Genomic DNA, 27,916 nt, shown 5'->3' on the forward strand with positions numbered 1-27,916 from the left:
TCAACTGCAGCTTTGATATATTCATCCAGAGAACAGCTCATCTGGGCAGTTACAGCCCGCTCAGCCAATCACAGCTGTCACTGTCCCATGTTAGTTATTGATTGGCTGAGCAGGCTCTCAGTTACTGATTGGCTGAGCAGGCCCTCAGTTACCGATTGGCTGAGCAGGCCCTCAGTTAATAAGAGCAAGATATAAAGAAACAAGAAATCAGTCTATGGCAGTGATTTAATGTGTGTAATTGCACATGGTGTTGCTAGGAATTCAGATCTTATACCGCACATAGAGAACGAGAGAGCGTTGTTATAGACAGGGACAGATGACAGAGACGCCATGTAACAAGACCATCATCTAGGAGGACAGCTCCTTCTCCGTCAAAAGGCAAACACTGCTGGATCAATTGAAGATTTCAGGAGAGTAATTCCAGCTTTGAAATATTCATCCAGAGAAGAACCTGGAGCATAAAAAAAAAAAAAATATAAAAAAAAAATCATCAGACTGATTCTATAGATTGAGGCACACAGTGTTTTTTTTTTTTTTTTTGAACAATGTTGATGTCTTTGTGGCAGTTTTTCAAGCTAAAGCTATAAGTGGACTTCCTCACTTCCCCTTCCTACCAGATCCTCTTCCAGCTTCAGGGCATGTGCACACTACAGAATCCCAGCAGACCACCCACCGCAGATTCCGCAGCTCGCCCCTGCTGGCCCCATAGGCTTCATTCTATGGTTTGGCAGATTCCGCCATCCGACCCGAAGAATGAGCGGGCGGATGCGGAATCTGGCAAACCATAGAATAAAGCCTATGGGACCAGCAGAGAGAGCGGGGGCGAGCTGCGGAATCCGTGGCAGGTGATCTGCCAGGATTCCGTAGTGTGCACATGCCCTCATACTCCCTCAGGTTGAATAACATCCATAACATTTTTTATTTTTTTTAACTGACCAGAGGTCTTTTTTTAAAGGTCTTAATGTAACAAACCTTTTCATTCCATTAAGTTTTTTTTTTCAATACATTTATATAGTAAAATAAAGTGTACCAAATAGGATGACTAGAAAAGAAAAAAAAACAAAAACAAAAACACACAACAAACCTGCCACCAATCTACCGCCGCTGCTTAACTGAGGCGTGTTGACACTACAGGCAGTGATTTGGGTGGGGGATAGGGAAGGGGGCTATCACTGCCTGTAGTGTCAATCCCGTCTCAGTGAAGCTGAAATCTTTTAGGATGGAGAGTAGGAAGCACCAAACTGCAAGGATGGCACCTTGGGGAATTGACAAAAGGTGAGTACTTTGAGTATTGTTAATTATAAAATTATTCAGACAAAAATATAAGCTCCATGTGGCGCTGTCATCAGTAAGATAAATAAAAATAAAAGTTATATATAGCTTATAAAAAACCCAAATCATTGATAAAATACACCAAACAATTTGTGATGGAGATAGTCCAGCCATGTCTGTGCTGCAGTGGATATAGGCGGTTTTCCTTGCTTGATACTTACCAGCTTTATTCTTCACTAAGGCAATGGCTTTCGACTCAAGTAGCTCCCATTCATCCCTCTGCTCAGAACAAGAATCATGAAGCCAGATCAAAGCTAGAATTGTTGCCCACACCGATGAATCCATTTCCTGTAGAGGAGCATAGAGTACATGAGCGTCCACCCATTATTTATACTGTATATAGGTCTCACGGCAGCGTGTGTGTGTGTTCCCAGGCACTACCCCTCCATAGACTTGCATTAATTTTAATACAGTTTTTCTCAGTTTACCAAGGTGGGGTGGGTAAAATGCATAATAACTGGAGAAGGAAGCATTTTTGTCTGATAAGATATATTACAGATTTTTATGCTTACTTGTACTATTTACTAATGCAAATTTTGTTGAAAGAACCAACAACTTGACAGAAGCCATTTTTGAGGCTGGCTACATGTGGATATTTAGATCTTTAGGTCTGATGCCAACTCTTTACAATAGCGTTACCCTGCCATCAAGAAATAACAGCTCTCAGCGGGCAGAGTTATAGTTTTAGAAGTGACCACTGCTCTCCATATTGTAGTTATGGGATGAACATCTTTGCCATATGTTGATAGTTACCGCATCAGGGCAGCTTCCTCCGAAGTCTTCTGATGTTCCCAGTATGGAGGCCATTTCAGTGCTGGGATCCCAGGATCCATCTGCCTTCTGCAACGAGATCAACCTGAAGAGAGCCGAGGTTTCCTCCTTCTCTGGAGAGCCGCCATCTGGTACTTATCATGAAATAGTAATATAATAATAATAAATTCCTTAAAGGGGTATTGCACTCATTGGGGGAGATTTATCAAACATGGTGTAAAGTGAAACTGGCTCAGTTGCCCCTAGCAACCAATCAGATTCCACCTTTCATTTTCCAGAGAGTCTGTGAGGAATGAAAGGTGGAATCTGATTGGTTGCTAGGGGCAACTGAGCCAGTTTCACTTTACACCATGTTTGATAAATCCCCCCATAGTCTTTATGAGCACTGAAGATAAACAACTACAGTGCTCGGCTTTCTCCTGTGCCCCCACGTAGCCGAGCTCTGTACTAACATTTTTTTGGTTACATAAACCTGAAACATTTAAATTATTTTAGTACATCTCTGATTGTTTGAGTGATAAAATTGGAAGTCTACACCAGATAGGAGCTACAACTGATGACAAATTTTACTTTCAAGAGTTCATAAAGAGATAAGGCACTCACCCAACTTCTAAAAAGCAGATACGTTTATTTCATATTAATGCAGGTACATGGACACAGACATGTGGACAGGAGACAGCCTGTTTTGCGTGCGCCCCTGCACGCTTCCTCTCGGCCCTCAGGGAAGCACGCAAAACAGACTGTCACCCGTCCACATGTCTGTGTCCATATACCTGCATTTATGTGAAATAAACGTATCTGCTTTTAAGAATACACGTTGGGTGAGTGCCTAATCTCTTCATGAACTGTTGAAAGTGATTTTTGCATGGACTCTTTATGGATGACTGAGCACCACCTGGTCTCTGCGGTAGTGTCAAGATCATCCTCCTCCGCCTCCTTCTACCCAAGTCACCAGAAACTTAAAGGAGTGGCAGGAGATGAGAAAAACTGACTGCTTTTTGCTAAAACAGCGCCACTATTGTCCATTGGGTAAATGTGGCATTGCAGCTCAGGCCCTTGGATCAATCTCCCAAGTGTCAGACTTACCAGGTGGCTGTTCTTCGTTCCCTATGGATAGTGAATCAATCCCTGTAATAGCAGGTGCCTCATCCAGTTCCATCAGCTTTTGATCTGCCGCCAGTACAGGCAGCGCCATGGTGTCGAATGCCATAGGGGCCGAGTAATAGCAGATATTTTGAGGTAGCATAGGCGCACAACAATACATAGCTGGAAAAAAAAACAGAAGAAACCCAAGTCACTATTTTATTTCCTATTGACTCACTTACTGCTGGGTAATATAAAACCAGGGATTTTGATCTCTACCAACAGGAGGGTTGTATCTCTGCACAGGAGGACCTTCCACGGGGGTCTTTGAGTCCTTATTGACGGCTACAAAGGCGGTAAGAGAAGAGATGACTCCGGACTGCAGACTGGTTTCCAGGATTCTCTGCTTTACTTCATCGGAGTCTGGCTCGCTCTCCAGCTGAGAGATCAGGTTTTTAGCTGCCAGTCTGTGGATGGTCAGTCTGAAAGAGGATTTTTTTGACATGTTAATGTTCTGATTAGTCAGGGTCTGGATGTTGAAGGGGTTGTTCACCAATATTTTTCTTTTAAAATCCACTGGTGCCAGAGATTTGTAATTTACTTCTATTAAAATAACTTATCAGTTGCTGTATATCCTGCAGGAAGTGGTGTATTCTTTCCAGTATGGAGAGCAGGAGAGGATTTCTATTGGGATTTGCTGCTGCTCTGGACAGTACCTGACATGAACAGAGGTGGCAGTAGAGAGCACTGTGTCAGACTCGAGAGATTACACACCACTTCCTGCAGGACATGCAGCAGCTGAAAAGTAGTGGACGACTGGAACCAGTTGCTTTAAAAGAAAAAAAAAAGGGGGGGAGTGAACTACCCCTTTAAGACCTCCACAGATAAATAGTAAGAGCGGGGAGAAGCGTACAGCTATGTGGCAGATGGCCCTCATAGACTATGGACGTTCATCTCATAGGCACAGGGCTGGGGACAGAATACACTAAGCACACACTCTCGCTTGATCTAGTGATCGAGAGGGGAGGTGTCTGAAAATCCAGACCCCCACTGATTAAAACATGTCGACCCCCCTGGAGAGTGGGGGGGCAGAACCCTGGTTGTTCCATCCCTTTTGCTAGTGAGCGGTATGCATTACAAAATGCACTGGCCACCATAATCTTGTGCCCATCGGGTATACCAACGCTAAACCCAAACACTGGTTTGCTCCGGTCTGCTCCTTCCAGTATTCACCTTTGCTTGGTGTTGGGTCTTAATGGAAATTTCAGCTGGTTTGTGAAGGTTTCGTCCTTAATCTTGTACTGAAGAGAAGCTTCACCTTCTGCCTCTTCACTCAGCTCCACCGAAAAAGTAGAAGAGGGGAAAAAAAATTCTAATTATATCTCATAAGGCTTCGGGTTGGTCAAAGGGTGAGGAAAATCAGGTCAAGGAGCAGATATGGAGTTTTGAGGAGCTGAAAGGAGAAGCCCAGCGTTTTCTAAAACCCCCCAGCCTGCTGGGGGAGGGGGGAAATTAATCACAATTACTAACTTACTGTACCTCTCTAAGTGCCCTCGGTGGGCGGCCATGGGACCCCTACTGGGCTCCAGGATATCTGGGGTGTCCAAGTCACGACTCGGCTGATGGACTGGCCGCTTAGCCAGTGAGTGACTGGGATGGGGCGCCGCTCCAGTCACTGATTGGTTGAGCGTCCAGTCCATTAGCTGGGTCAGGCCTTTTTCCCCAGGTCGAGATGTCATCACAACCTGGGGGAAAAATGACTTCCGGCGGGGGTCGAGCAGCCGCTGCCACCTCTCACCATGGGTACAGGGACAGGCAAGTTAGTAATTGTGATCAAGTTCCCCCCCAGGATGCCAAGTTTTACAAATTTTTTAAATAATTGGATCAGATCCAGTCTATCTATAGAAGACATTTCAGCAAGAAAGAGGGATTGAGCTCAGAAAACCAAAGACTGTCCATTTTTCGTAGGACACTATAGTAGCTACAACCCACTGGGGACATGGACCAGGAATCGGTTTTAGAACGTCCCTCTTCACACACATATCCATATGACCTACCTCTCCCTTTAACGTGGCGTAGATGATTGACCTCTGACCTCTGTAGATACCAACGGGAGTCTGAGAAATTAAACTCACTTCCACACCAGGAGGAAGGATCCAGTCGATGGAGATATCTTTAACAATGGCCTGTAGGGCGCACTTCAAGGCTTTAAGGACCTGAGATGAGGAATACAGAACTCGTGTTAGAAGTAAAACTTCCTCAATAAATATATAACATAATATAATAAAAAATTTAGTAGCATGACCACTAGATTGGGATGGCCAAGAATCTACCTTGGGCTGCAGCCGGTCTTTCCCCGTGATGAAGTCGTACGTTCCTCCCGCCGCTCGTGAAACCCCTTTAATGAGTGAAGTGGAGGCGCCTTCTCCGATGCCGAATGTGAAACATCTGATCATGAGGAAAATAATATAGTCAGAATGCGCACGGTTCATCTTGACAGAAGGCGGCACATGCAAGAACAGGTCCAAGCCATGTGTCCACAGCGGTTGTCTCCAACTTGTGGTTCTCCTGGGGTTACAAAACTACAACCCCCATCCAAGGCTATGGGGACAGCAGGGAGTTGTAGTCTTTCCACTGCTGGAGGCTGGGAGACCGCTTGGGTACTCTTTACCTATGGCTGTGTGAATTTCGCTGGACTTCGGCTATCACTTCTTTAGTATTCCCAACTTCTCCATCAGTGAAGATAAAGAGCTGCGGGAGAAGACAACAAGCAATGATCAGTAGGTAAACCTGGTAGAAGGATGGTCGGCGACATTGCTGTAGGGTTCGTGAACAGGGTCCTCTCTCCCCATGTTTTTTGATCTTGTATTGTTCCTGTTTGTTACCCCCTATCGCTTGTATAGCACCCTGGAATTAAGGGCGTCCTATAAATTAATAATAATAATAATAATAATAATAACAACTTCAGAGCCGCGCTCTGAAGTGACAGGCCACTCAGCCAATCACTGGCCAGGATGTAACTGCCGTGGCCAGTGATTGGCTGAGTGGCCTGTCACTTCAGAGATCGCCTCTGAAGTTGCGCCAGCAGCTGTGGGGAGAAGTTAGGAAGACAACAGGGAGCGCAGAGAGGTAACGTATGAACTTCAGTCTTAAAGTGGATATTCAGCAAAAATCTCTTTCATCAACTGGTTTCAGAAAGTTATATAGAATTGTAATTTATTTCTATTTAAAAATAGTCTTCCTGGGGGGCGTGGCCAACTTCCGGCATGAGCGGACGCATCTGAGCTGAGCTCCATCTGAGGCCTCCGCTATCCACCTCCATCCTGCCGAAATCCTGCATATTCTTATCCTCCTACCTGGTATTCCATTCCCGGTGCTTCACCGGCACATCAGACCGCAAGTATGACTGCAAGTACCCGGTCCCGTCAGTCCACGCTGAAGGAGTTCAGCCGCCAGGCCGGCCAACATGGCGCCGAGACGCCGCGCGACTCCAGAGACGACGAGCTCATGCAGGCCTCAGGCCGAGAGGCCACCGAGCCAACACTTGCACAAGTCTCTGCCCAGCTGCTGGAGGCCATACAGACTGCAACCACCTCACTTACCGGTAAAATCGAGGAGGTGAAGATTGATGTGGGCCTGTTGCGGCAAGATCTCCACACGCTGCGTGACCGAGTTAAGGACACTGAGGTACGCATCTCCCAGCTAGAAGATGACGCTCCACCTATACCTGCTAAGCTCACAGCACTAGAGAGGGCAGCTTCAGGGTGGGCACAACGTGCAGATGACCTAGAGAATAGATAACAACTTGCGCATATTGGGGCTGCCTGAGAGAGCGGAGGGAAATGACCCATGCACCTTTATGGAACACTGGCTTAGAGAAAATCTGCCTACCGCTAATTTATCACCTGCATATGCCATAGAAGGCCCACCATGTTCCAGCTAAGCCTCCAGCCCACCGGGGCCCCACCTCGCCCATTCTTGGCGCGCCTTCTGAGCAGCCGTGATCGAGACGCCATCTTACGCGCTGCACGCCTACGTGGCAAGATAGAATACCAAAACTCAGTGGTATTACTGTTTTCAGATTTTTCGGCCTCACTTCAGAAAACCAGAGCTTCATTTTCCTCAATAAAGACTAAGTTGCGGGACTTGAACCTGCCCTACTCCATGGCATACCCGGCAAGGCTCAGAGTTGTCTACCAGGAGAGAACATACTTCTTTAATACTCTGGCAGAGGCAGAGGACTGGCTGCAGTACCGCGATAGACCACCTCAGCAGAGACGCTAACATCACAGTGACTTATGCCCAGCTACCAGCTTCCCCCCCCGGGGGATGAAGAGTGATTCGCTTCAGTCACTTTGCCTATGTGTTACTGTATATACCGGTCTGAATGGCTATACTTGATTGCGCACGGACGGATGCAAGTGTTTATTATTTCTGATGTGCCATCCCAGTGTTATTTAATTGCTTGTACAGTACCGGCTGGATATCTCATTTACAACCGTTATATTAGATAATGTACTTAGATTGCATATGGTGGGAGGAGGAGGTGCCGAGGGCCCTCGGATCATCTTTGCTTCAGTCTGTGATTCCCACCTCTATCACAGACTCCCCTGTAAACTCCTGTGCCACGTGCACTTGTTTTGCACTTGCTAATAGTTTGTGTGTTCGTTTGTTCTGTTATCCAATTTAATTTCTTGTGTTTATGTCTTTTCGTGTCTTCTCACTTAACGTACGGGGACTAGGTTCCCCTCAAACGATCCCTCACTTTTGCCTATATACGTAACCACAACCCCCAAGTCATATGTCTTCAGGAGACACACCTGACCCCAGCTACTACTGGCTGTCTCACTAAGCCGTGGATCCAGTGGACAGCTCACTCTACTCATACCTCTCACTCTACTCATACCTCTTACTCTAGAGGTATCTCTCTGCTGATCCATAAATCCGTTAGATGGGAACCGGGTAGGTTGGTTAAGGATCCTGAAGGTAGGGCCCTATTTGTTCAGGGCTGGTTGGAGACTCAGCCAGTGGTAATAATTGCACTTTACCTACCCCCCCCTGCTAACATGCAACTTTTACATGATGCCGCCCAATTTGCTGCAATGTATCCTCAACCTATGCTTCTGTGCATGGGGGATTTCAATATGCTATGGGACGTCAGGCGTGACAAGTTACACCCCCCTCCCTTCCCCCCCACCTCCCCCCCCACCTTCCCCATTCCAACAGTTCACTGAGGAGCTTGGCTGGATAGACCTGTGGCGGAATAGACACCCCCACACAGCTGAATTTACCTGTCACACACCTGGTAGGAATTCCTTATCAAGAATAGACTATATGTTTGGAAACTCGGCCACCAACTCTGTACTTGTCTCCGTCTCCCACTTACCGAGAGGCATCTCGGATCACTCGCCATTGCTAGCGGAGTTTAACATCCTGCCGCGCCTAGCGAACCGGGGTCCACGTAAAATACATCCTTTCTGGCTGTCTCTCATGCAGGAAAATGATAGGATACCTGATCAGTTGCAGATGTTCCTGGCTGATAACAGACTTGATGACAATCACTCAGCGTACTGGGACTCCCTGAAGGCATACTGTACCTTCGGGGGTGCCTGCAATCTTCCATTTCTTACATCAAGCGAGAGACAGCCAGACAGGAAGATGATCTGGCCTCACTCTGCAAACGCAGAGAAGAGAGGTTTGTGGCCCAACCCACTGATAATAACAGACTCGAGTGGCTGCAGGCAGGCCGTGCTTATATGTCACATCTCCATGATAAAACTAAACGGAGAATGTTCTTCCTTTCTCAAAAATACTTTGAGCTGGGTAACCAGTCGAGTAGCCTTCTTGCCCAACTGATCCATAGTAATAACGCCTCTCCAACTGTACTTAAAATTAGGTCTGCCCAGGGTGAGGTTTTGTCCTCCAGCACTGAAATACTGCAAAGATTTGTCTCCTTTTATTCTGATCTTTATACTTCTCATCTTGTTCCCCCTATAGAGGACGTTGTCCAGTTCCTTGCTAGTATTCCACTACCTGAACTCACAGAGGAGACTAGAACGCAACTGGACGCTCCCATCACGTTGGAAGAATTGCGAGAGGCATTGGAGGCAACGGCGAGAGGTAAGGCCTCAGGTCCGGACGCAATACCTGTAGAAGTGTATGCCCAATATGCTGCCCACCTTCTGCCCACCTTCCTGAAAGTCCTAGAAGTATCCCTGGAGCAGGGCAAGCTCCCAGATTCTTGTTATGATGCCAATATTGTGCTCATCTTGAAGCCGGACAAAGATCCACTTGATTGTGGCTCATATCGCCCGATCTCGTTGGTGAACTCCGACTACAAGCTGCTCACTAAAGTGCTGGTGCTCAGTCTCAATAAAATTGTTCCATACCTTATCCACAGCGACCAATCAGGTTTTGTACCGGGTAGAAGCACATCTGACAATTTGCGTCGGGCACACATAATTGCTCAGCTTGGGTGCTCCCTTTGGCGGGACTGGGCCTTGGCCTCGCTGGACGCGGCCAAGGCCTTTGACTCGGTCGAATGGCCATTCTTATTGGAGGTGCTACGGAGGTTCCGATTTGGTAGCACCTTTATTTCCTGGATCTCCATATTATATCACCACCCCAAGGCATCCATTGCATTGAATGGCCTGCTTTCCCCGTCCTTTTGGCTGGGGCGAGGGACGAGACAGGGGTGTCCCCTGTCTCCCCTGCTATTTATACTTACCATAGAACCCCTGGCAGCCCTGCTCCGCACAGATGGTGATCTCTCCGGAGTCCCACACTCCCTTGGTGAGGAGCGAGTCAGCCTTTATGCTGACGACCTCTTGCTCACATTATCAGATCCGGACAGATCTTTACCAAGAGCAATGTCTATTATAATTGACTATGGTCGCTATTCCGGTCTGACCATTAATTGGTCCAAATCCGCTATAATGTATTTAAGCCCTGATAGGGCAGATCTGACGGGATCAACGGTGGCTGGTCTGAAGGTGGTGCGCACATTTAAATACCTGGGCATACACGTCTGTAAGGCGACCCTGGAAACCATAACCCTGAATGTGGATCCATTGTTGACACACTTCAGAGATAAATTCCGGACCTGGGGCTCGCTGCCTCTCTCTGTTGCGGGACGGATTAACCTAGTAAAAATGGTTACCCTCCCTAAATGTCTATACGTTCTTCAGCATGTATTTGTTCCTTTACCCCAACTTTTCTTTAAATCTCTCAACTCTGCAATAATTTCCTTTATTTGGGGCTCCTCTCGCTCTAAACTCCAGACTATGGCAAAATCCATTATATACACACTTACATGACCTGCTTGATTGCCAGTTTTGGTCGAGGCTAGGAGTAAATGCCTTAGCAGATGTTTTTGTGGATGACGCAATAGTCTCCTTCGACTACCTGCGAGATAAGTATGACATCCCACACTCTTAGTTTTATCGCTTTCTACAACTCAGACATGCATTAAATGCCCAGTTTGCTCCACCTAGAGCTCGCATATCCTCCTATCTACTTATAGGTATTATAAGATCTCAGGGCCCAGGAGGCCTGGTCTCCTCTCTATACGACCATCTTATCCGTTCCAAAGCCCATAACCACCCTCTTCCCTCTGTGGAGCTTTGGAAGACATATATCCCTTCCCTCACTGAGGAAGATTGTGAGGAATTACTAGAATCTCACTTGCATGTTTCCCCTGCAGTAAATAATAAAATGACACAACTCTACTTCATACATCAATGTTACCTCACACCGGTAAGGCTGTGCAGAATGGGTAGAATACCTGAACCTTCCTGCCCTAAATGTTCTTGCCTACCTGCAGATTTTTGGCACATGGTCCGGGCTTGTCCCCGCCTACATGATTTCTGAAGGGAGGTGGTGGAGCTGCTCTCGGAAGTGGTCCAGGTGCCCGTCCCGTTAGACCCTGCAATCTGTCTCCTTGGGCTTCTGGATGAGGAGACCTGGCCTCACCATACTCGTATTTGTGTCAGAGAATCACTTTTCATGGCCCGTAAGACTATAGCTCTAAAGTGGATAGATAGACGACCTCCTAGGCTTAGGAAATGGATATCTCTGGTGAATAAGGTGGTGGAGTATGAAAGAGTGGTGTTCACTCACAGAAAATGTCCTAAGAAATTTGAAAAGGTTTGGGGATTGTGGAGTAATTCTTCACTTACTGTGACCGTGGATCATGAAGTGAGGACTTAATAGACTTTTATATGTTTGCTTTCCCCTTTCTTTTTTTTTTTTTCTTTCTGTAACTGGATGCAGGCCCAAAATTCGACTGTTCCTTCTGTTGACTCACATAACTTGATAATGCACAGTTTCTGTACCATTTTATTTACTGTTTCTGTGACATGTCCATATGATCATAGTGAATTCTTTTAATAAACAAACAAAAAAAAATAGTCTTCCTATACTTATCAGCTGCTGTAGGTCCTGCAGGAAGTGGTGTATTCCTTCCAGTCTGCCACCTCTGTCCATGTCAGGAAATTTCCATAGAAAACCTCTCCTGCTCTGGACGGTTCCTGACATGGACAGAGGTGGCAGCAGAGAGCACTGTGACAGACTGGAGAAAATACTCCACTTCCTGCAGGACATACACCTGTTGATAAGTACTGGAAGACTACAGATTTTTGATCTAGCAAATTGGCTCAAGTTTACTATAATATACCATCTTATACGGCCCTAAGGAACCCTTTCTATATTGTAATGGAGACCCTGCATTGCCAGCACTGTCTCCGCATAGAGTGAGCAGTATTTGCTAGTATTCTGTCTGGAATACCACTTTACGTTTACCCTAAAGGGGGAGATTTATCAAACATGGTGTAAAGTGAAACTGGCTCAGTTGCCCCTAGCAACCAATCAGATTCCACCTTTTATTCCTCACAGACTCTTTGGAAAATGAAAGGAGGAATCTGCTAAGGGCCCCCCCCCCATATTATTGGGGGGACACACTGAATTGCAGCCCCCCCCCCCCTTTTTTTTATATAGGTTATACAGTATGGGCAGACTTGGTCTGTCCCGTTGTTTGTGTCCCCCCCCCCCCTATTTCTCCCCTCACAGGTGGTCCGGTCCAATTCTAGAAGTTTCTGCTGAACAGCTGTTACTATCAGCTGATTGGATCAACGGTCGAGCGGGAAAAAGGAATAGGAGCAGATATCAGCTGTGATTGGCCGTTTGAAAAAGTGCGGGAGATTTGTTTTGAATTTAAGGTGGGACACAGCGCTGGGAGCTCAGTCGGCGCTGATCCCTGGATGAAGAAGCTACCTGCGGAGGAAGGCTGAAGAGGTCTGGGGAGCGGAGAAGCGGCGGTGAGCTCGGCGGCATCCAGGAGAAGGAGTGGCGGCCGGGAGAAGAGCCAGTGTGCCGGCGGCAGTTCGGAGCGGCGCGGTCAAGCTGTCCTGGGACTTGCGCAAAGGTTCCGGAGGCTTTCGGGAGCAGCAGAGGCGGCGGCGGTGTTGTCACCGGCAGCAGCAGCGGCGGTGTCTGTTCAAGTCGACAGCGGATTTAAGACCGTAGGAAGCGGCGTCATCCGGAAGTCCCGCCCACCCACATCCGGTTCCGGTGCAGCGGCAAGATGGAGGAGCTGCTTTCCGCTTTGATTAGGAAGGCTGAGAGCTCCGGTGGTGAGGCTTGGTTGCGGCGGTGCCTGGAAGTAGCTCTGGGAGAAGAAGAAAGTGCCCCCACACGTGTAAGATGTCGCATCCTGCCCCCTAGACCGAGCGAGCAGACGGCCGCAGCGATGGAAGAGGAGGCGGATCGGAGTGAGCTGCAGAAGGGGGAAAGGTCGGCAAAGCGGAGGCGGCGCGGTAAAAGAGCTAACCAAGCCCCGCCTCCGTCGGCCAACCCTGGAAGCAGCCGCTCAAGAAGCCGGGATGTCGGTGAGCGGTCACAGGAAGGGGAAATTAGTGGTGCTGTAGAGGGAGAAGCCGGCAGAGAGCGCTATAGCAGACACTCTAGGGGGCATTCCAGCCGTTCCAGCAGGCATTCCGGGCACTCCGCACCCCCTGCCAGGCACTATCCCACCGTTGAGCCTCCTTCTCCTACAGCTCCAGTGTCTACACCGCAGCGATCGGGAGGACCTTCTGCATCAGCTGTGGGTTGAGTTGGCAGCTAACCCTGCCGTTCCTGATTTCAATGTATTGATGTCTGATCCTGCAGTTAAGCAATTTTGTGGTTTATTGGCACAGGGGCCTGCGGTTAAGCCTCCTTTGGCCAATGTGTGGGACAATTCGGTAATGCCCACCTTGTATCCAGAGCGCTCTGTTCCTCCATGTTTGGAGAAAGGTTCTGGCATTGCCGAAATATGTGCAAAAGAGGCTCTGACATGTGAAATTTCTCCTTTGGGCTCTCATTTGAGTAATGGGGTGAAGGAGAAAATATGGAAAAAAAGAGTTTGTTGATGTTTTGTCATTGCTCCCTTCGGTTAAAGAGCCTATGATTAAAGTGGATAAAAAAAGAGGATAAGGAGGATGACCGTAAAAAAGTGCCCAGATCTATTTTTAATTGGATTCAAGGTTTTTGTATTTATTCTGCTGTTCTTGGTGAAAGACACCCTGAGTTGTGTTCAGCCTTATTCCAGCACCTGGATAGTATATTGGAAGCATATAGACATTTCGGTGGCACGGGGTGGTTTTCCTATGACGAAATGTTTCGGCAAAAATTAGCAGTTCACTCTAATATGCGTTTTGGTGCAAAAGATGTTGGTTTTTGGCTGAATTTAATGTTACCTCAAAGAGGAAGTATGCCTAAGCAACCTGTGGGTACTCAGGCTAATTTTCGCAGAGCTGGATTTTGTTTTGCATACGAGGGCCAGTGTAAATGGGCAGCCAGCTGTAAATATCGCCACGAATGCTCCCACTGTGGAGGACAACACCCCATGTCTCGCTGTTTTAAGAAAGCAGCCCAGGCGGCTCAGCAGCCCACCACCAGAGAGGCTCTGGTTAAAAGCGTCGACGCCAGTGAAGCTACAAAACATGTCCCCTTGGCTAGAGGCCTACCCAGACAAACAGAGGGCTGACCTAATTTACACTGGTTTTGCATATGGTTTTAATGTACCGGCGTATACTGGTTCAGGTTGCGTGATTGTTGATAACTTAAAATCTGTACAGCATTACAAGGAAATTGTGAGAGAGAAGATTTTTAAGGAGGTGAGTGAAGGGAGGGTGGCAGGTCCGTTTCCTGCCCCTCCTTTTCCTGACTTCAGGGTGTCCCCTCTGGGTATTGTACCCAAGAGGAAACCAAATTCATTCAGGTTAATACATCATCTATCGTTTCCAGATGGGGATTCCTTAAACGCATTGACGGACAAAAGTAATGCATCGGTAGATTATGCATCCTTTGAGGATGCATTGTGCCTTTTAAGAAATTTTGGTTCTGGTGCATTAATGGCAAAAAGTGACGTTAAATCAGCTTTTCGGCTTTTGCCCGTCAATCCGGAGGGTTTTAATTCTCTGGGGTTTTTCTTTGACGGTAATTTCTTTTTTGATAAATGTTTACCTATGGGTTTCACTCTCTCATGTTTTTATTTTGAAAGTTTTGCTACATTTGTTGAATGGGTAGTTAGCGTGGGGGTTCCAGAAGGGGGTGTTATACATTATTTAGATGATTTTTTTGTTTATCGGTAGAGCAGGTTCTAGTGTTTGTTCTGAGTTGTTAAGTAGATTTCGTTTGGTTGCTAATGAGTTTGGTATCCCCATTGCAGAAGACAAAACTGTGCCCCCTTGTCAGTGTTTAGATTTTTTGGGCGTGACTATAGATTCAGTAAACATGGAATTTCGCCTCCCAGTAGACAAGTTAGTCAGATTAAGGAAGTTGTTAGTGCAATTTTTGACTAAAAAGAAAGTGTTATTGAAAGAAATGCAATCTTTATTAGGTTTGCTAAATTTTGCACTTAAAGTCATACCAATGGGTCGCATATTCTCTAGGAGATTATATATGGCTACGGCAGGCCTCAAGTCGCCTTATGCGCACATTCGGTTGTCTAAACCATTGAAGGAAGATATAAGCATGTGGCATGAATTCTTGTCTCGTTTTAATGGTAGGTCGGTCTGGCAGGAGGAGTTTGTGGACGCTGAGGCATTACTGTTGTATACGGATGCAGCCGGATCTTTGGGTTATGGGGCGTTTTGGGCGGGGAAATGGTCTGCTGAGGGTTGGCCTGAGTCTTGGGTAGTCAATGGGTTAGTTAAAAACATTGTATTGTTAGAACTTTTTCCTGTTGTAGTTGCCATAGTGATATGGGGTCAGCATTTTAGGAATAAAAGGATACGGCTGAGGTCAGATAATAAAGGTGTTATATTTGCAATAAATTGCCTGTCATCCAAGTCTCCCAAGGTAGTTAAATTATTACGTCATTTAGTGCTATGTTGTCTGTCTTTTAACATCTGGCTCAAAGCAGTATACTTAGAGGGTTCAAAAAATGTAATTGCCGATTCTCTATCTCGCCGACAGTTTACAACGTTCAGAATCCTGGCGCCCGGAGCGGATCAAGAAGGGGTACCCTGCCCAAGTCACCTATGGGATCTGGTCTGGGAATAGTGCCTAAGTTATTGTGTAACTCTTTGTCTAGCAGAACATGGGCCTTATACTCGGCTGCATGGCAGGACTGGAAGCGTTTTTGTATGGCCAGAGATGTAGAGTATTTAGAAGGGGATGTGTGGCTAGCTTTAGCGTATTTAGAGCATGTGTCTGTTAAAACTTGGTCTTTTGCTACATTGTCAAAGCATTTAGCTGGTGTGTCGTTCTTTCTTAAGCTGTTTGGCGGTCAGAGTATAAGGAGTTCTTTTCCTGTTGCTCAAGCCTTGAAGGGTTACAGGAAACAAACTCCTCTGAGGGATCTGCGCAGACCTATTTCCGTAGAGCTACTGTTGAAAATCTGTAATGTCTTGCAGCTGGTATGTTCATCCCCATTTGAAGTTGTTTTGTTTAGAGTTGCTTTCTGTTTGGCTTTCTTTGCTGCATTAAGAATCAGTGAGCTGGTAGCTAGGAATAAGACTACTGTTTCTGGTCTGTTGTTGTCAGATGTTAAGAGTATGCGGTGAGGATTTACATATCTTAATTCGTTTTTCTAAAACAGACATTTTGGGTAAAGGTTCTATGGTTCGTGTTAGTCGTTTCGCTGACTCCCCTGTTTGTCCTGTCAAAGCTGTTGAGGATTACTTAGTCATTCGTCCAACAATTGAGGGTGTATTTCTGCTGCATGAGGATTGGTCTTTTCTATCTAGGTTTCAGTTTAACTCGGTTCTCAAGAAATGTTTGGGGCAGTTAGGTTTGTCTCATTTAAAAATCAGCAGTCACTCCTTTAGAATCGGCGCAACGACTGAGGCTGCTGCGCTGGGTCTACAGGAACATGTGGTCAAGCGTATTGGTAGATGGAATTCTAGTAGATACAAGTTGTATGTGCGCCCTGGCCTAGTGGTGTCTTAACTCTTTTCTAGGTAAGAAACTTTCTGTCTGGATAGTAGGACATTCCTTTGTTTATTGGGCAGAACAGAGAGCAGCCTCACGTTCGTATTCAGCTAATCTAGCTATGGACTTTAGTAGTTATTCCATTTTATGGTTCGGTTTCAGGGGTTTAAGGTGGAGGGAGTTCTACACAGAAGTGCTATGCTTAGCTACATCATTGCCTCCTCCTGATATATTAATCATTCATGCGGGAGGCAATGATGTGAGCAAGGTCAGGACGGAAGTCCTGATAGAAGAAATGAAAAGGGATCTATGCTTACTAAATCTTTTCTTCCCACAGGCATGTTTAATATTTTCTGATATTGTACCAAGGCTAGAGGGCAAAATTAAAGGTACTATGTACTGTGAGCGTATACGCAAGCGCATCAATCACAGTCTAGAAAAATTTATGCCAAGTATAGGTGGTGTCTCTTTTAGACACACAGAGCTGGAGGGCTTCTTGCCCGGATTGTATTGGTCCGACTTGGTCCATTTATCAGAAATAGGTTTGGATATTTTTAATATGGACTTACAATCCATGGTTGAGGTTGGTGCCGCGGTGCTTTTTGGGGGGGGCCTGGACCGTTGGGTCTCAGGCTGGTGGGGTATAATCGCCCAGTATATTCTGGGCTGGATAGGTTCTGTTTTATGGTCTATGAGGTTTTACTGATTAAATTATTTATTCTTATTTATAACTAAATGTTTGTAAACCCTTATGAAGTTCCGCGGCCATAAACTTTTCAAAAGGTAAAGGTGTTGTGTCTTCTTTTTAGGCTAAGTTTGGGGGGGTGGGGTTTGCACTTCCGTGATTGGTTGCTAGGGGCAACCGAGACAGTTTCACTTTACACCATGTTTGATAAATCAAGCCTTTACTTGCGGTATGTTGGCACATGCCAGTAAATGGTGCCCGTGCACATTATCAGTGATGACCCTGGTACATCCTAACAGGAGCCGCCATATATACTGGTATATAAACATTACCTGTCTGGGGTGTTCTGGTCTTCCTGCTGTTTTGTAGATTTTTTGCAATGGTTGAAGGATCTCGGTTCCTCCCAAGTCGGCTTTCAATTTGTTAACCTTTTCGACAGCATCATCCAGCGATTGTTGTGTGTATTCCACACTTTCCCTAGGAAAACAACAAGATTCAGGTCTGCCACGTGGGGGGGGGGGGATTTTGATTTGGATGGATTTATATTAAAAAATCTCCAGTCTTCCAGTACTTATCAGCTACTGTATGTCCTGCAGGAAGTGGTGTATTCTTTCCAGTCCGACACAGTGCTCTCTGCTGCCACTTCTGTCCATGTCAGGAACTGTCCAGAGCAGGAGCAAATCCCCATAGAAAACCTCTCCTGCTCTGGACAGAGTTGGCAGCAGAGAGCACTGTGTCAGACTCGAAAGAATACACCACTTCCTGCAGGACATACAGCAGCTGATAAGTACTGGAAGACTGGAGATTTTTTAATAGAAGTCAATTACAAATCTTTATAACACCAGTCAGTGGAGGACCCCTTTAAGTCCATTTTCAGTAGAGATGCCATTGGTTCCCCCTTGCATTATAAGCAGGGTGAAGTGGATACCTCTGCAGCCACTATAGCCCTGGAGCAGCTACACTGGGTAATAACACCATCAGATTATCCTGGTATGTGGCAATAAGGTCCACATTACCAGAACGCTTTACTTACGGGTAGAAAGACTCAAAGTCAGACCCAAAACCATAGATATTGAAGTAACATCCGAGGGGCAAACTCTTCAATAGAAGAACTAGAGTCTCCTGGAAATAGTCAAAGAATAAAAATGGAAGAATAAATCAGCAGTACAAATCTCAAATCGTGCTACAGTGTAGCAGTTGAGCTCAGAAAATACTGTAGCAAACCATGAAGGGGTACTCTATAATCAATCGGCGTCAGAAAGTTATATAGATTTGTAATTTACTTCTATTAAAAAAAAAAAAAAAAAATCTCCAGTCTTCCAGTACTTGTCAGCTGCTGTATGTCCTGCAGGAAGTAGTGTATTCTCTCCAGTCTGACACAGTGCTCTCTGCTGCCACCTCTGTCCATTTTAGGAACTGTCCAGAGCAGCAGCAAATCCACATAAAAAAAACCTCTCCTACTCTGGGCAGTTCCTGACATGAACAGAGGTGGTAGCAGAGAGCACTGTGTCAGACTGGAAAGAATACACCACTTCCTGCAGTACATACAGCAGCTGATAAGTACTGGAAAACTGGAGTTTTTTTTTTTATAGAGAGGTAAATTACAAATCTCTGTCACCAGTTGATTTGAATTTTTATTTTTTTGCTGGAATATCCCTTTAATAGTTTAGGACAAAAAAAAAAATAAAAAATCCCGAATGTAAGAAGAATTTGCCAATTCCCTGACAGCAAACAGATCCAAAAAATATCCCAGCCATTATCTGTTATCCCGTGCACTCACCTTAGCGCTCTGAATACGCTGTGGAGAATTTTCCTCAGAATTCATTGGACACTCCATACTCCCAGAGCGATCCACCACAAAGATGAACTCTCCACACACAGACTGCTCTTGGCTTTCTGGGAAACTGGGATAGAAATTCAGCATAAGAGCAGCGTCACCCATATAGGAACCTTGAAGAAAGGGAGAACGCTGGGAATTAGTTGTTTCACGAGTTAAAAAAAATTAAAAATTCCAATCAACTGGTGCCAGAAAGTGAAAAAGATTTGCAATTTACTTCTATAAAAAAAAATCTCAAGTCTTCCAATACTTATCAACTGCTGTATGTCCTGCGGGAAGTGGAGTATTCTTTCCAGTGCTCTCTGCTTCCACCTGCTGTCCATGTCAGGGACTGTACAGGGCAGTAGCAAATCTCCATAGAAAACCTCTTTTGCTCTCCAGACTGCAGGACATACAGCAGTTGATAAGTACTGGAAGACGAGATTTTTTTTTTTTTATTAGAAGTAAAATACAAATCTCTGGCACCAGTTGATTTAAAATAATTTTTTTTTCTGAACTACCTGTTTAAGGTTTGAATAATTTGAGACACGGGAGAAAACAGGAAACTAGGATTCCACTAAAACTTTCTATAGTGTAATCAGGGGAGTAGTTAGGGCCCCATATGGTCCACTGATAACCCCTGACCTCTGCACATTTTTCTTTTCCTACTTGAATGCCAGCTGGAGAACAGAGGTCAGACGTTATCAGTGCAGTGAAGCAGAGATCTCTTTGTCTTCTGCTTGTTAACCCTTTTTTTTGTGTTGCAGCCTGTAAGTAAACATTGGGTCACTGACACACTGCAGTACATAAGGGGTTAAGCAGAAGGACACATGCTCTTACCTTCTCCCCTGGGCCCCCTTCCTGCATAGGCCCCATAGCTAATGCCTCCCCTGCCTCTATGGTAGCTACGCCACTGAGTGTAATGTATATGGAGCAATATTAGTGAATGGGGCCTCACTCATACAGTAGGAGCCATTAGGCATGATCAGCATGTCAAAAACTTGCAAAAAGTATCTTAGAGAAACACATACTATAATGCAATGGGGATGACAGACAACATTGCAACCATACAACAACCAACTTGTTCTTTACACCAGGATCTGCACTGGGACACTGCAATGTTGTTAATATTCCTTCTTATTGGCCAACCTGGTTCATTATCGGGAGACCCCTCCTCCAAAGTAACACTTGGCTTGTGCGCCTCACAGTAGTAGGCCAGGAGCTGCACATCTCGGTCAAACTTATGTCCCTCAGCTAGCGCCACCTGCAGGACAACGAGGAGAGATGGGTTACTTATCCATAATCAAAATGAAAAAAACGGATCAAAATTGATGCAGACATTTTTATCAGTTTTTTGCATAAATGATTAAAAAAAACAAAACAAGAAAAAAAATAATGATCACAAAGAAGCAGTGTGCACGCAGCCTTATCAGTTAGTTGCCAAATTACATATCTGGTGACGGACATGACCAAATTTATGATCTGTCCTCCGTTAATGACTCACCTGGGCCTCGGTCTGGTCATCGCTGGTGTACGTCAGAGGGGTGAGGTCACAGCTGGACTCGATCTTAGCTATACCGTATGCAGACCGAAACTGAGCAGTCAGGCTCAGTGTGTATGGGATCTCACTAACTGGCAGCCCTGGGAGAGTCATAGTCACACTTTCCTTCTGTCCTACAGGGAAACACAAAAAAAAAAAAAAAAAACACAAAAAAAGTTTACAATGTTGTCGAGAATTTAAGAAATGATCAGTGACAGAATAACTTGTGTAAGACCTTTTCTTGTTATATAGAAGTAGTTGAAAACATTAGTCACTTTTTAAAGCATGTTACTTATCCTGTACTGATCCAGAGTTACATCCTGTGTTATACTCCAGAGCTGCACTCACTATTCTGCTGGTGGAGTCACTGTGTACATACATTACATTACTTATCCTGTACTGATCCCGAGTTACATCCTGTATACTGCAGAGCTGCACTCCCTATTCTGCTAGTGAGGTCACTGTGTACATACATTACTGATCCTGAGTTACATCCTGTATCATACTCCAGAGCTCCAGGTGGTGTCCCTGCAATAAAAATTACACCCCTCTCCATTATATGTAGGTGGGAAAACATATATTATTAGTCCCTATACATTCTAGTATGGGTTCCGGCAGGTTCCGGCCCAGCCATGGAGCTAATGACCTAAAATGAAACCATCATGGATCCCCACTGGACCTCTGGTTTGTCTGCCACTTTCCGCCACAATACAAGCGCAGAAACGTCTAAGCTTTATGGTCATCAGAAAGTCTTTGGGGGAAGATTTATTAAACTGGTGTAGGGTAGAGCTGGCTCAGTTGCCCCTAGCAACCAATCAGATTCCACTTTTCTTTCCTCACAGACTCTTTGGAAAATGGTTGCTAGGGGCAAGGTGGAGTCTGGTTGCTAGGGGTAACTAAGGCAATTCTACTTGACACCAGTTTGATAAATTAGTGTACTTCATCCTCCCAGTTTCCCAATAGATATGGAGCTGTACCTTTCGGGGTGTATCGAGGGTTGAGGACTGCAGGTAAAGCGAAACGAACGGCGCCATCCGCTTCCACCTGCAGCTCTTGCACAAAGCTCAGCGTCACTTCAGCCTCCTGAGCGGCCAGTAGATTCCCCACACTGCAGCTGAAGATGTCACCACAACTCTCGTCTTCTTCCAGAAGGAAGGCTTGCTGGCCCTGACTGACGGCCTCATCGTAGGTTTTGCGAGCCTGAGGGATACAGACACACAAGCGAGTCGGCACACGGCACACCGCTCTGCAAGCCATTGCCTCAAGAGGAAAACATTCTTCCAAAAAAAAGAGCGCCACACCTGTCTACAGGCTGAATGTGGTAGTGCAACCCATCCCTATTTACTTCAATGGAACTGCAATAACACGGCCTGTGGACAGATGTGGCGCCGACATGTTTTCAGAGTAATAACACTTCAGCAGATGGGTGGCGCATAAGAAGATCCCAGTATTCTAGATGGCCTATGGTAGGTGGTGGTGGGGGATCAGGAGCTTCAAGATATATTTTACTGCTGAACATCTCTCTCACATACATCAATGTCTTGGACATTGAGAAGCCATCATCCATATCATCTACCTGTTCCTTCTCCTGGAGATCGGCTACTATGGTCTTCCCCTCCACTTTGGCCTCAAATCTGTAAACGGCAGAATCTTCATCCATAGGGAACACAAAGATGGCCTCCACCGCCTTCTCCTCCTCGTTCTTGTACTTGAGCGTTGCAGACACATCGGCCACAAAGCCTTTCACCTGGACGTCAACCGAGATCCCCTGCAGAGGAACTGGACAACATGGAAACTATAAATATTACTTATGCAGGGTTAAAAGTCATAAATTATGTGTATAGGCTTAGGGTATAAACACACACGGCTTATATGCTGTGTATTTACTGCTGCGATACGCAGCAGATTAGATCTAAATAACTGAACACAGTATCAAATCTGCTGCGTATCTGCTGTGTGTGTTTGTACCCTTAAAGTTGTTGTACGAGAAAGAAAAAAAAAAAAATGCTTCGGGGTGTTTGTATTGTATACTTACCTGTCCCGTTCCCCCGCGGCTGCCTGCTATGCACCTCTACCTGTGTTTTCAGAACATCTGATGAACTTATGCTCCCATAGCAAACAGCCGCCCAGTATATGGTCTATGCTGATCGGCCATTTCTGATGGGAGCATAACGTCATCATATGTTATGAAAACACAGGCAGAGGTGCAGAGCAGTCAACCGCAGGGGAACGGGACAGGTAAGTATTTAATACTGACATGGTCAGGCTGCCTAGGCCTGCAGGGGACATTCATTTTTTCCAGGCAACTTCTTTAATAGCGTAGTACAGGATAAAATTAAACATTTGTCCTCAGTTGTGCAATCTATCTCAATCTTTACTTCAAAGGACCGGAGCTGCAATACCTAATGCAAGCTGTGCACAGGTGTGGCGCTGTGTCAGTTTTACTTCAGTTTATGGGCCAGATTTCTCAACAATATCAACAGGGACCCCCAATAATATTGATCATACTGGTCAACACATAGAAATCAATAAACTTACTTGGTAGTTTTTCAGGCGTTAGGAGGCCACAGCAGCCCATGGGCTCACACATGGTTTCAGAAGGTCTACAAGGGATAAATAGGATTATTTTCTTGAATATAATAATTCCTGTACCGGAATCTCACATAAAGAGAGTCTGTCCTATTGCAGCAGCTGCTGTATGCACTCCCTGTCTGCTCCTCTGCCTGTGGCAATGTTCTGCACATCTCATTCTTCCCTAAAAATGCACCATCAAAGGTATATGTTATCTAAAGGAATAGGATGATACTTCGTATCGAGGGGGAGAGAGGAATTAGGGAGCTAAAGGGACAACATCCGCTGTAAATGGGAGGACTACACAATTTCCTGAGTCAAGCAAAGCCGCAGTGAACCCAGCACAAATTGTGACAACGCTATAGGTCTAAGGCTAGGTTCACACTGCGTTTTTAGCATCCGTTTAACTTATCCGTTTTTTGCATTTGTGTGCATCCGTTTTTTCATTGACTTCCATTATATATATATATATATATATATATATATATATATATATATATATAAACAAAACAAAACACACGGATCAAATCGGATGCATTTTTTTACGTACAATAAAGTACTGTTGACACTACTTTTTTGACCGTTAAAAAAAACTGATCCGTTTAACGGATTACATAAACGCGGTGTGAACCCACCCTTAGGGGTGACATGGGGTCTTGGGAGTTATTTAAATACATTAATCTCATGCCGGAATACCCCTTTAAGAGACCTTGCAATACAATCTTTTGAGATGAAATAAAAAATGGGCAGATCTGTTTAGTCAGGATATGATTTATATAGAATATTTGTTGTTCTTTGCTCTATGTTTTTCTTGGCTGTAGACGTATTGTTGGCTGCCAAACCTCAGGCCAACCATGCATGGCAGATAAATCAAGCTCACCGATTAATGTTGGGACCCAATACAGAAAATATAATAGGTTTAGGCTATGTTCACACACCATCAAAACCGGTTTTATACAAATAACGGCCATTATTTACCGTTAGCCTTAAAGTGTAAAAAAAATAAAGGAGGAGATTTATTAAACCTGGTGTAAAGTAGAGCTGGCTCAGTCGCCCCTAGCAACCAATCAGATTCCACCTTTCATTTTCCAAAGAGTCTGTGAGGAATGAAAGGTGGAATCTGATTGGTTGCTAGGGGCAACTGAGCCAGTTTCACTTTACACCATGTCTGATAGATCTCCCCCAAAGTGTTCAGACCCTGATCCATCAGCAAATCAAGCAGGGAGTGCACTCCTATCCCTACTCTGTGTGTACGAGACCTGGACAGTCCCATAGACATTATAAGCTAGGTAGGGAGAGAGGCGCTGCAGGCCTAGGCCACGGATACTGTAGGCCACGCCAGATTGACTCCTTGCCCCGTCACAACAATAAAAGTACTTTTTCTTCAAAATATCGCCAATCGGAGAAAGGCCGACCCCCGAACAGGATGCGACGTGAGGACCAACGCGCTACCAGCAGTTTGGGTGTGGCTACATGCCGGTACACACAAAGATTTCCAACGGACGTTATTTGATACTCAATTTTTGAGTATCAAATAACAGCCGCTGTTTAACATACTTTGGCGTCCGTCATTGCAGCGATGGCCGCTGGTACATTTTTCAAGTTTATGTTTGCCACGGCCGCCTTTTCTCATCCTTTGGGTGTGGCTATTTTAGAGGTTCATTACATATAGTGGAAATCGCGGTGAAAGGTCAGTGTGTGAACAACGTATAATAACAGACGCTATTCACTCAATAGCAGTGGTGAATTGATCGCACAAACGTTAATTTGTTATTTTATATACTGTGCGAACCATTGGCCGTTGTTTTCATAGACTTCAATAGAAATCATTAAAGACTGATAACAACGGACGTTATTTTAGATTCAAAGGGCACAATGTGAAAATGGCCTAAAGTGGTTACCCAAGCTTAAAAAAAACATGGCTGCTTTCTTTCACAAACAGCACCACCCCTGTCCTCAGGTTGGGTGTGGGGGTTTTGCAGCTCAGTTACATTAAAGTAAATGGAGCTGAATTGTAATACCACACACAGCCTGAGGACAGGGGTGGCGCTGTTTCTGGAAGAAAGTAGCTGTGCTTTTTCTAATCCTTGATAACCCCTTTATAAGGGAACTTCTCCTAGTTCATTCTCCTGATGGTGGTCATGGTGTGGGGGGTTATTTGGCCCATGCATAGCATCATAATATAGTACTATCCAGGGCAAGAAAAATGATGAAGGGGGGAACATATAGTGTTACATAGGACTGCAGGTCACATCTCCTACATAATCTGTATTCGGGGAGTTATCACTGTGTTATCTGTGGTGTTACATAGGACTGCAGGTAACTACTACATTATCTGTACTCAGAGAGATCACTGTGTTATCTGTGGTGTTACATAGGACTGCAGGTTATATCTACTACATTATCTGTACTCAGAGAGATATCACTGGTATATCTGTGGTGTTACATAGGACTGCAGGGGACATCTACTACATTATCTGTACTCAGAGATATCACTGGTATATCTGTGGTGTTACATAGGACTGCAGGTGAAATCTACTACATTATCTGTACTCAGAGATATCACTGTGTTATCTGTGGTGTTACATAGGACTGCAGGGGACATCTACTACATTATCTGTACTCAGAGAGTTATCACTGTGTTATCTGTGGTGTTACATAGGACTGCAGGTGACATCTACTACATTATCTGTACTCAGAGATATCACTGTGTTATCTGTGGGGTTACATAGGACTGCAGGTGAAATCTACTACATTATCTGTACTCAGAGATATCACTGTGTTATCTGTGGTGTTACATAGGACTGCAGGTGAAATCTACTACATTATCTGTACTCAGAGATATCACTGTGTTATCTGTGGGGTTACATAGGACTGCAGGGGACACCTACTACGTTCTCTTCCTCTTTTCTCTGTATAACACGGACATGGCCGGTGTCTGGCTCCCAGCAATCTCCTGTCAGTGTGGAGATGGGTGTGAGTGACCTCCATAACCCTGGCAGTAATCTGTGCCACCCTCTGCCTCCTCTCTCCTTACCTTGTGTAGCTCAGGATCTGCTGGTACAGGGTGGGTGATGTCTGCCCGGGCTGTAGTGTCGCACATAGAGAGGAGGGTGTGTACAATGCAGCAGAGCTGGGTGTGTCAGGAGGGCCTGAGCGTGTGTTAGGTTGCCTCAGGCATGAAATGGTTAACACATCCTGTCTCATCTCATAAGTATTCCCGGAGCTCAGCTGTTTGTAATCTGAACAGATGACTCAATCCATATAATGACCGGAGCCATGCAGGCCTAATGGTGCGTTTACACGCAACGATTATCATTAGAATTTTCGCAATAACGATGGCATTTGAGCGATAATCGGCTTGTGTAAACACAGCGAACGATCAAGCGACGAGAGAGAAATCGTTCATTGTGATCTTTCAGCAAGTTCTTAAATCGTCGTTGGTCGTTCTCTGAATTCGCTGATCGCTTCGTGTAAACAGTCAAAGATTCCCCCTGTGTGTGAGATGGGCTTAAGCGATCTTAAAAACGATCGCAATAACGAATTATTCATCTAAACGCTGACCGTTATAAAAAGCAAATAGTTGCTTCGATTGGGCGATTTATCGCTTCGTGTAAACAGACCATTAGGCCTTATTCACACTGTGTCAGACGCATACATTTAAAGGCCGTGTTCACACATCGTATTTCCGTCAGTATATGTTGAACCAAAACCAGGAATGGGTAGAAAACAGAGAAACTGGGCAAATCTTTCCACTATAACTTTGCCCTATCAGTTCCACTCCTGTTTTTGGTTGAAAAAAGACTGATGGAAATACTGTGTGGGAACATAGCCAAAAACTGTGTGTGTGTGTGTGGGGGGCGGGGGATTGACATTTGATCAAAACCGATATCCCGACTTCCTATTGGAAACATTCACGCAGCTGAGTGATGGAGACGCATGACAGCTATAAGTGATGGAGTCACATGATAGCTATGAGTGATGCAGTCACATGACAGCTATGAGTGATGGTCACATGACAGCTATGAGTGATGGTAACATGACAGCTATGAATCATGGAGTCATATGGCAGTTATGAGTGATGGAATAACATGGCCAGGCAGTGCCTCACCAAGCTTCCCAGTTGTGCATCCTGGAGTCTCCCTTTAGCCCTAGAGGTGGCAGCAGAGAGCACTGTATCAGACTGGAAAGAATATACCACTTCCTGCAGGACATACAGCAGCTGATAAGTACTGAAAGACTGGAGATATAGTATAGACTGATATAGTAATTATTTGGTGTGTGGAAATGTCGTTTTTTGTGTTTTATTTCATAGCACTGTATGAACAGCTCTTTTAGGCACTTAATTTTGTTTGTGAATACTATTGTGCACCATATACTCTTAGTATGTGCCTGTAATTTTGGGTATTTTCTATGTATCATCATCCGCATGTTCGATTTATAATATTATAAAATTATTATTTTTTTAATCATATTTATAAATGACATTATTGTGGGACATGTACATTGTTTCTATAGTATTGTTATATACTGACATCTAGTGGCAATGGGGAGGTATTAGTCATGGGTATGATAAAATATTCCTGCACACCTACTCCCCACTGCGCCTCTTTTGCTCTGGCCATATCTTTGGAGTAAAGTATACCTTCTGAGCCGAGAAGGGGCAATCATTGGGGGAGATTTATCAAACATGGTGTAAAGTGAA

The 27,916-nt window shown here is 45.1% G+C and overlaps 1 protein-coding gene across 3 annotated transcripts; it reads right to left on the minus strand.

Moving 5' to 3' along the window:
* Positions 1-211: 211 nt before the first annotated feature.
* On the minus strand, positions 212-27,916 carry LOC138787524 (von Willebrand factor A domain-containing protein 5A-like). 3 transcript variants are annotated; one of them, XM_069964862.1, is made up of 18 exons: positions 27,857-27,916; positions 23,179-23,243; positions 22,217-22,419; positions 21,618-21,840; positions 20,605-20,774; positions 20,250-20,364; positions 19,065-19,234; positions 18,318-18,406; positions 17,617-17,761; positions 5,858-5,937; positions 5,520-5,634; positions 5,244-5,402; positions 4,420-4,523; positions 3,466-3,668; positions 3,190-3,369; positions 2,086-2,237; positions 1,494-1,620; positions 212-451 (listed from the first exon to the last, which is right to left on the minus strand). In XM_069964862.1, exons 1-18 carry the CDS (start codon positions 27,901-27,903, stop codon positions 372-374), a joined length of 2,427 nt encoding a protein of 808 aa, XP_069820963.1. In that variant the 5' UTR covers positions 27,904-27,916; the 3' UTR covers positions 212-371. The 3 variants fall into 3 exon arrangements, with proteins under 3 accessions (XP_069820963.1, XP_069820965.1, XP_069820966.1); XM_069964864.1 differs by lacking the exon at positions 27,857-27,916 and adding an exon at positions 26,249-26,363; XM_069964865.1 differs by lacking the exon at positions 27,857-27,916 and adding an exon at positions 24,589-24,606.

Source organism: Dendropsophus ebraccatus, chromosome 3 (genome assembly GCF_027789765.1).
Source record: "Dendropsophus ebraccatus isolate aDenEbr1 chromosome 3, aDenEbr1.pat, whole genome shotgun sequence".
NCBI lineage: Eukaryota > Metazoa > Chordata > Amphibia > Anura > Hylidae > Dendropsophus > Dendropsophus ebraccatus.

Bases quoted from the DNA above. Each gene is read 5' to 3' on its own strand.
- LOC138787524 (XM_069964862.1), bottom strand. From the start codon at position 27,903: ATGTTTGATAAATCTCCCCCAATGATTGCCCCTTCTCGGCTCAGAAG. The intron at 18,407-19,064 runs GTGAGTGCACGG...GACTATTTCCAG, and splicing joins AGCGTATTCAGAGCGCTAAG to GAGACTCTAGTTCTTCTATT. The intron at 5,403-5,519 runs GTAGATTCTTGG...TCCTCATCTCAG, and splicing joins AAGACCGGCTGCAGCCCAAG to GTCCTTAAAGCCTTGAAGTG.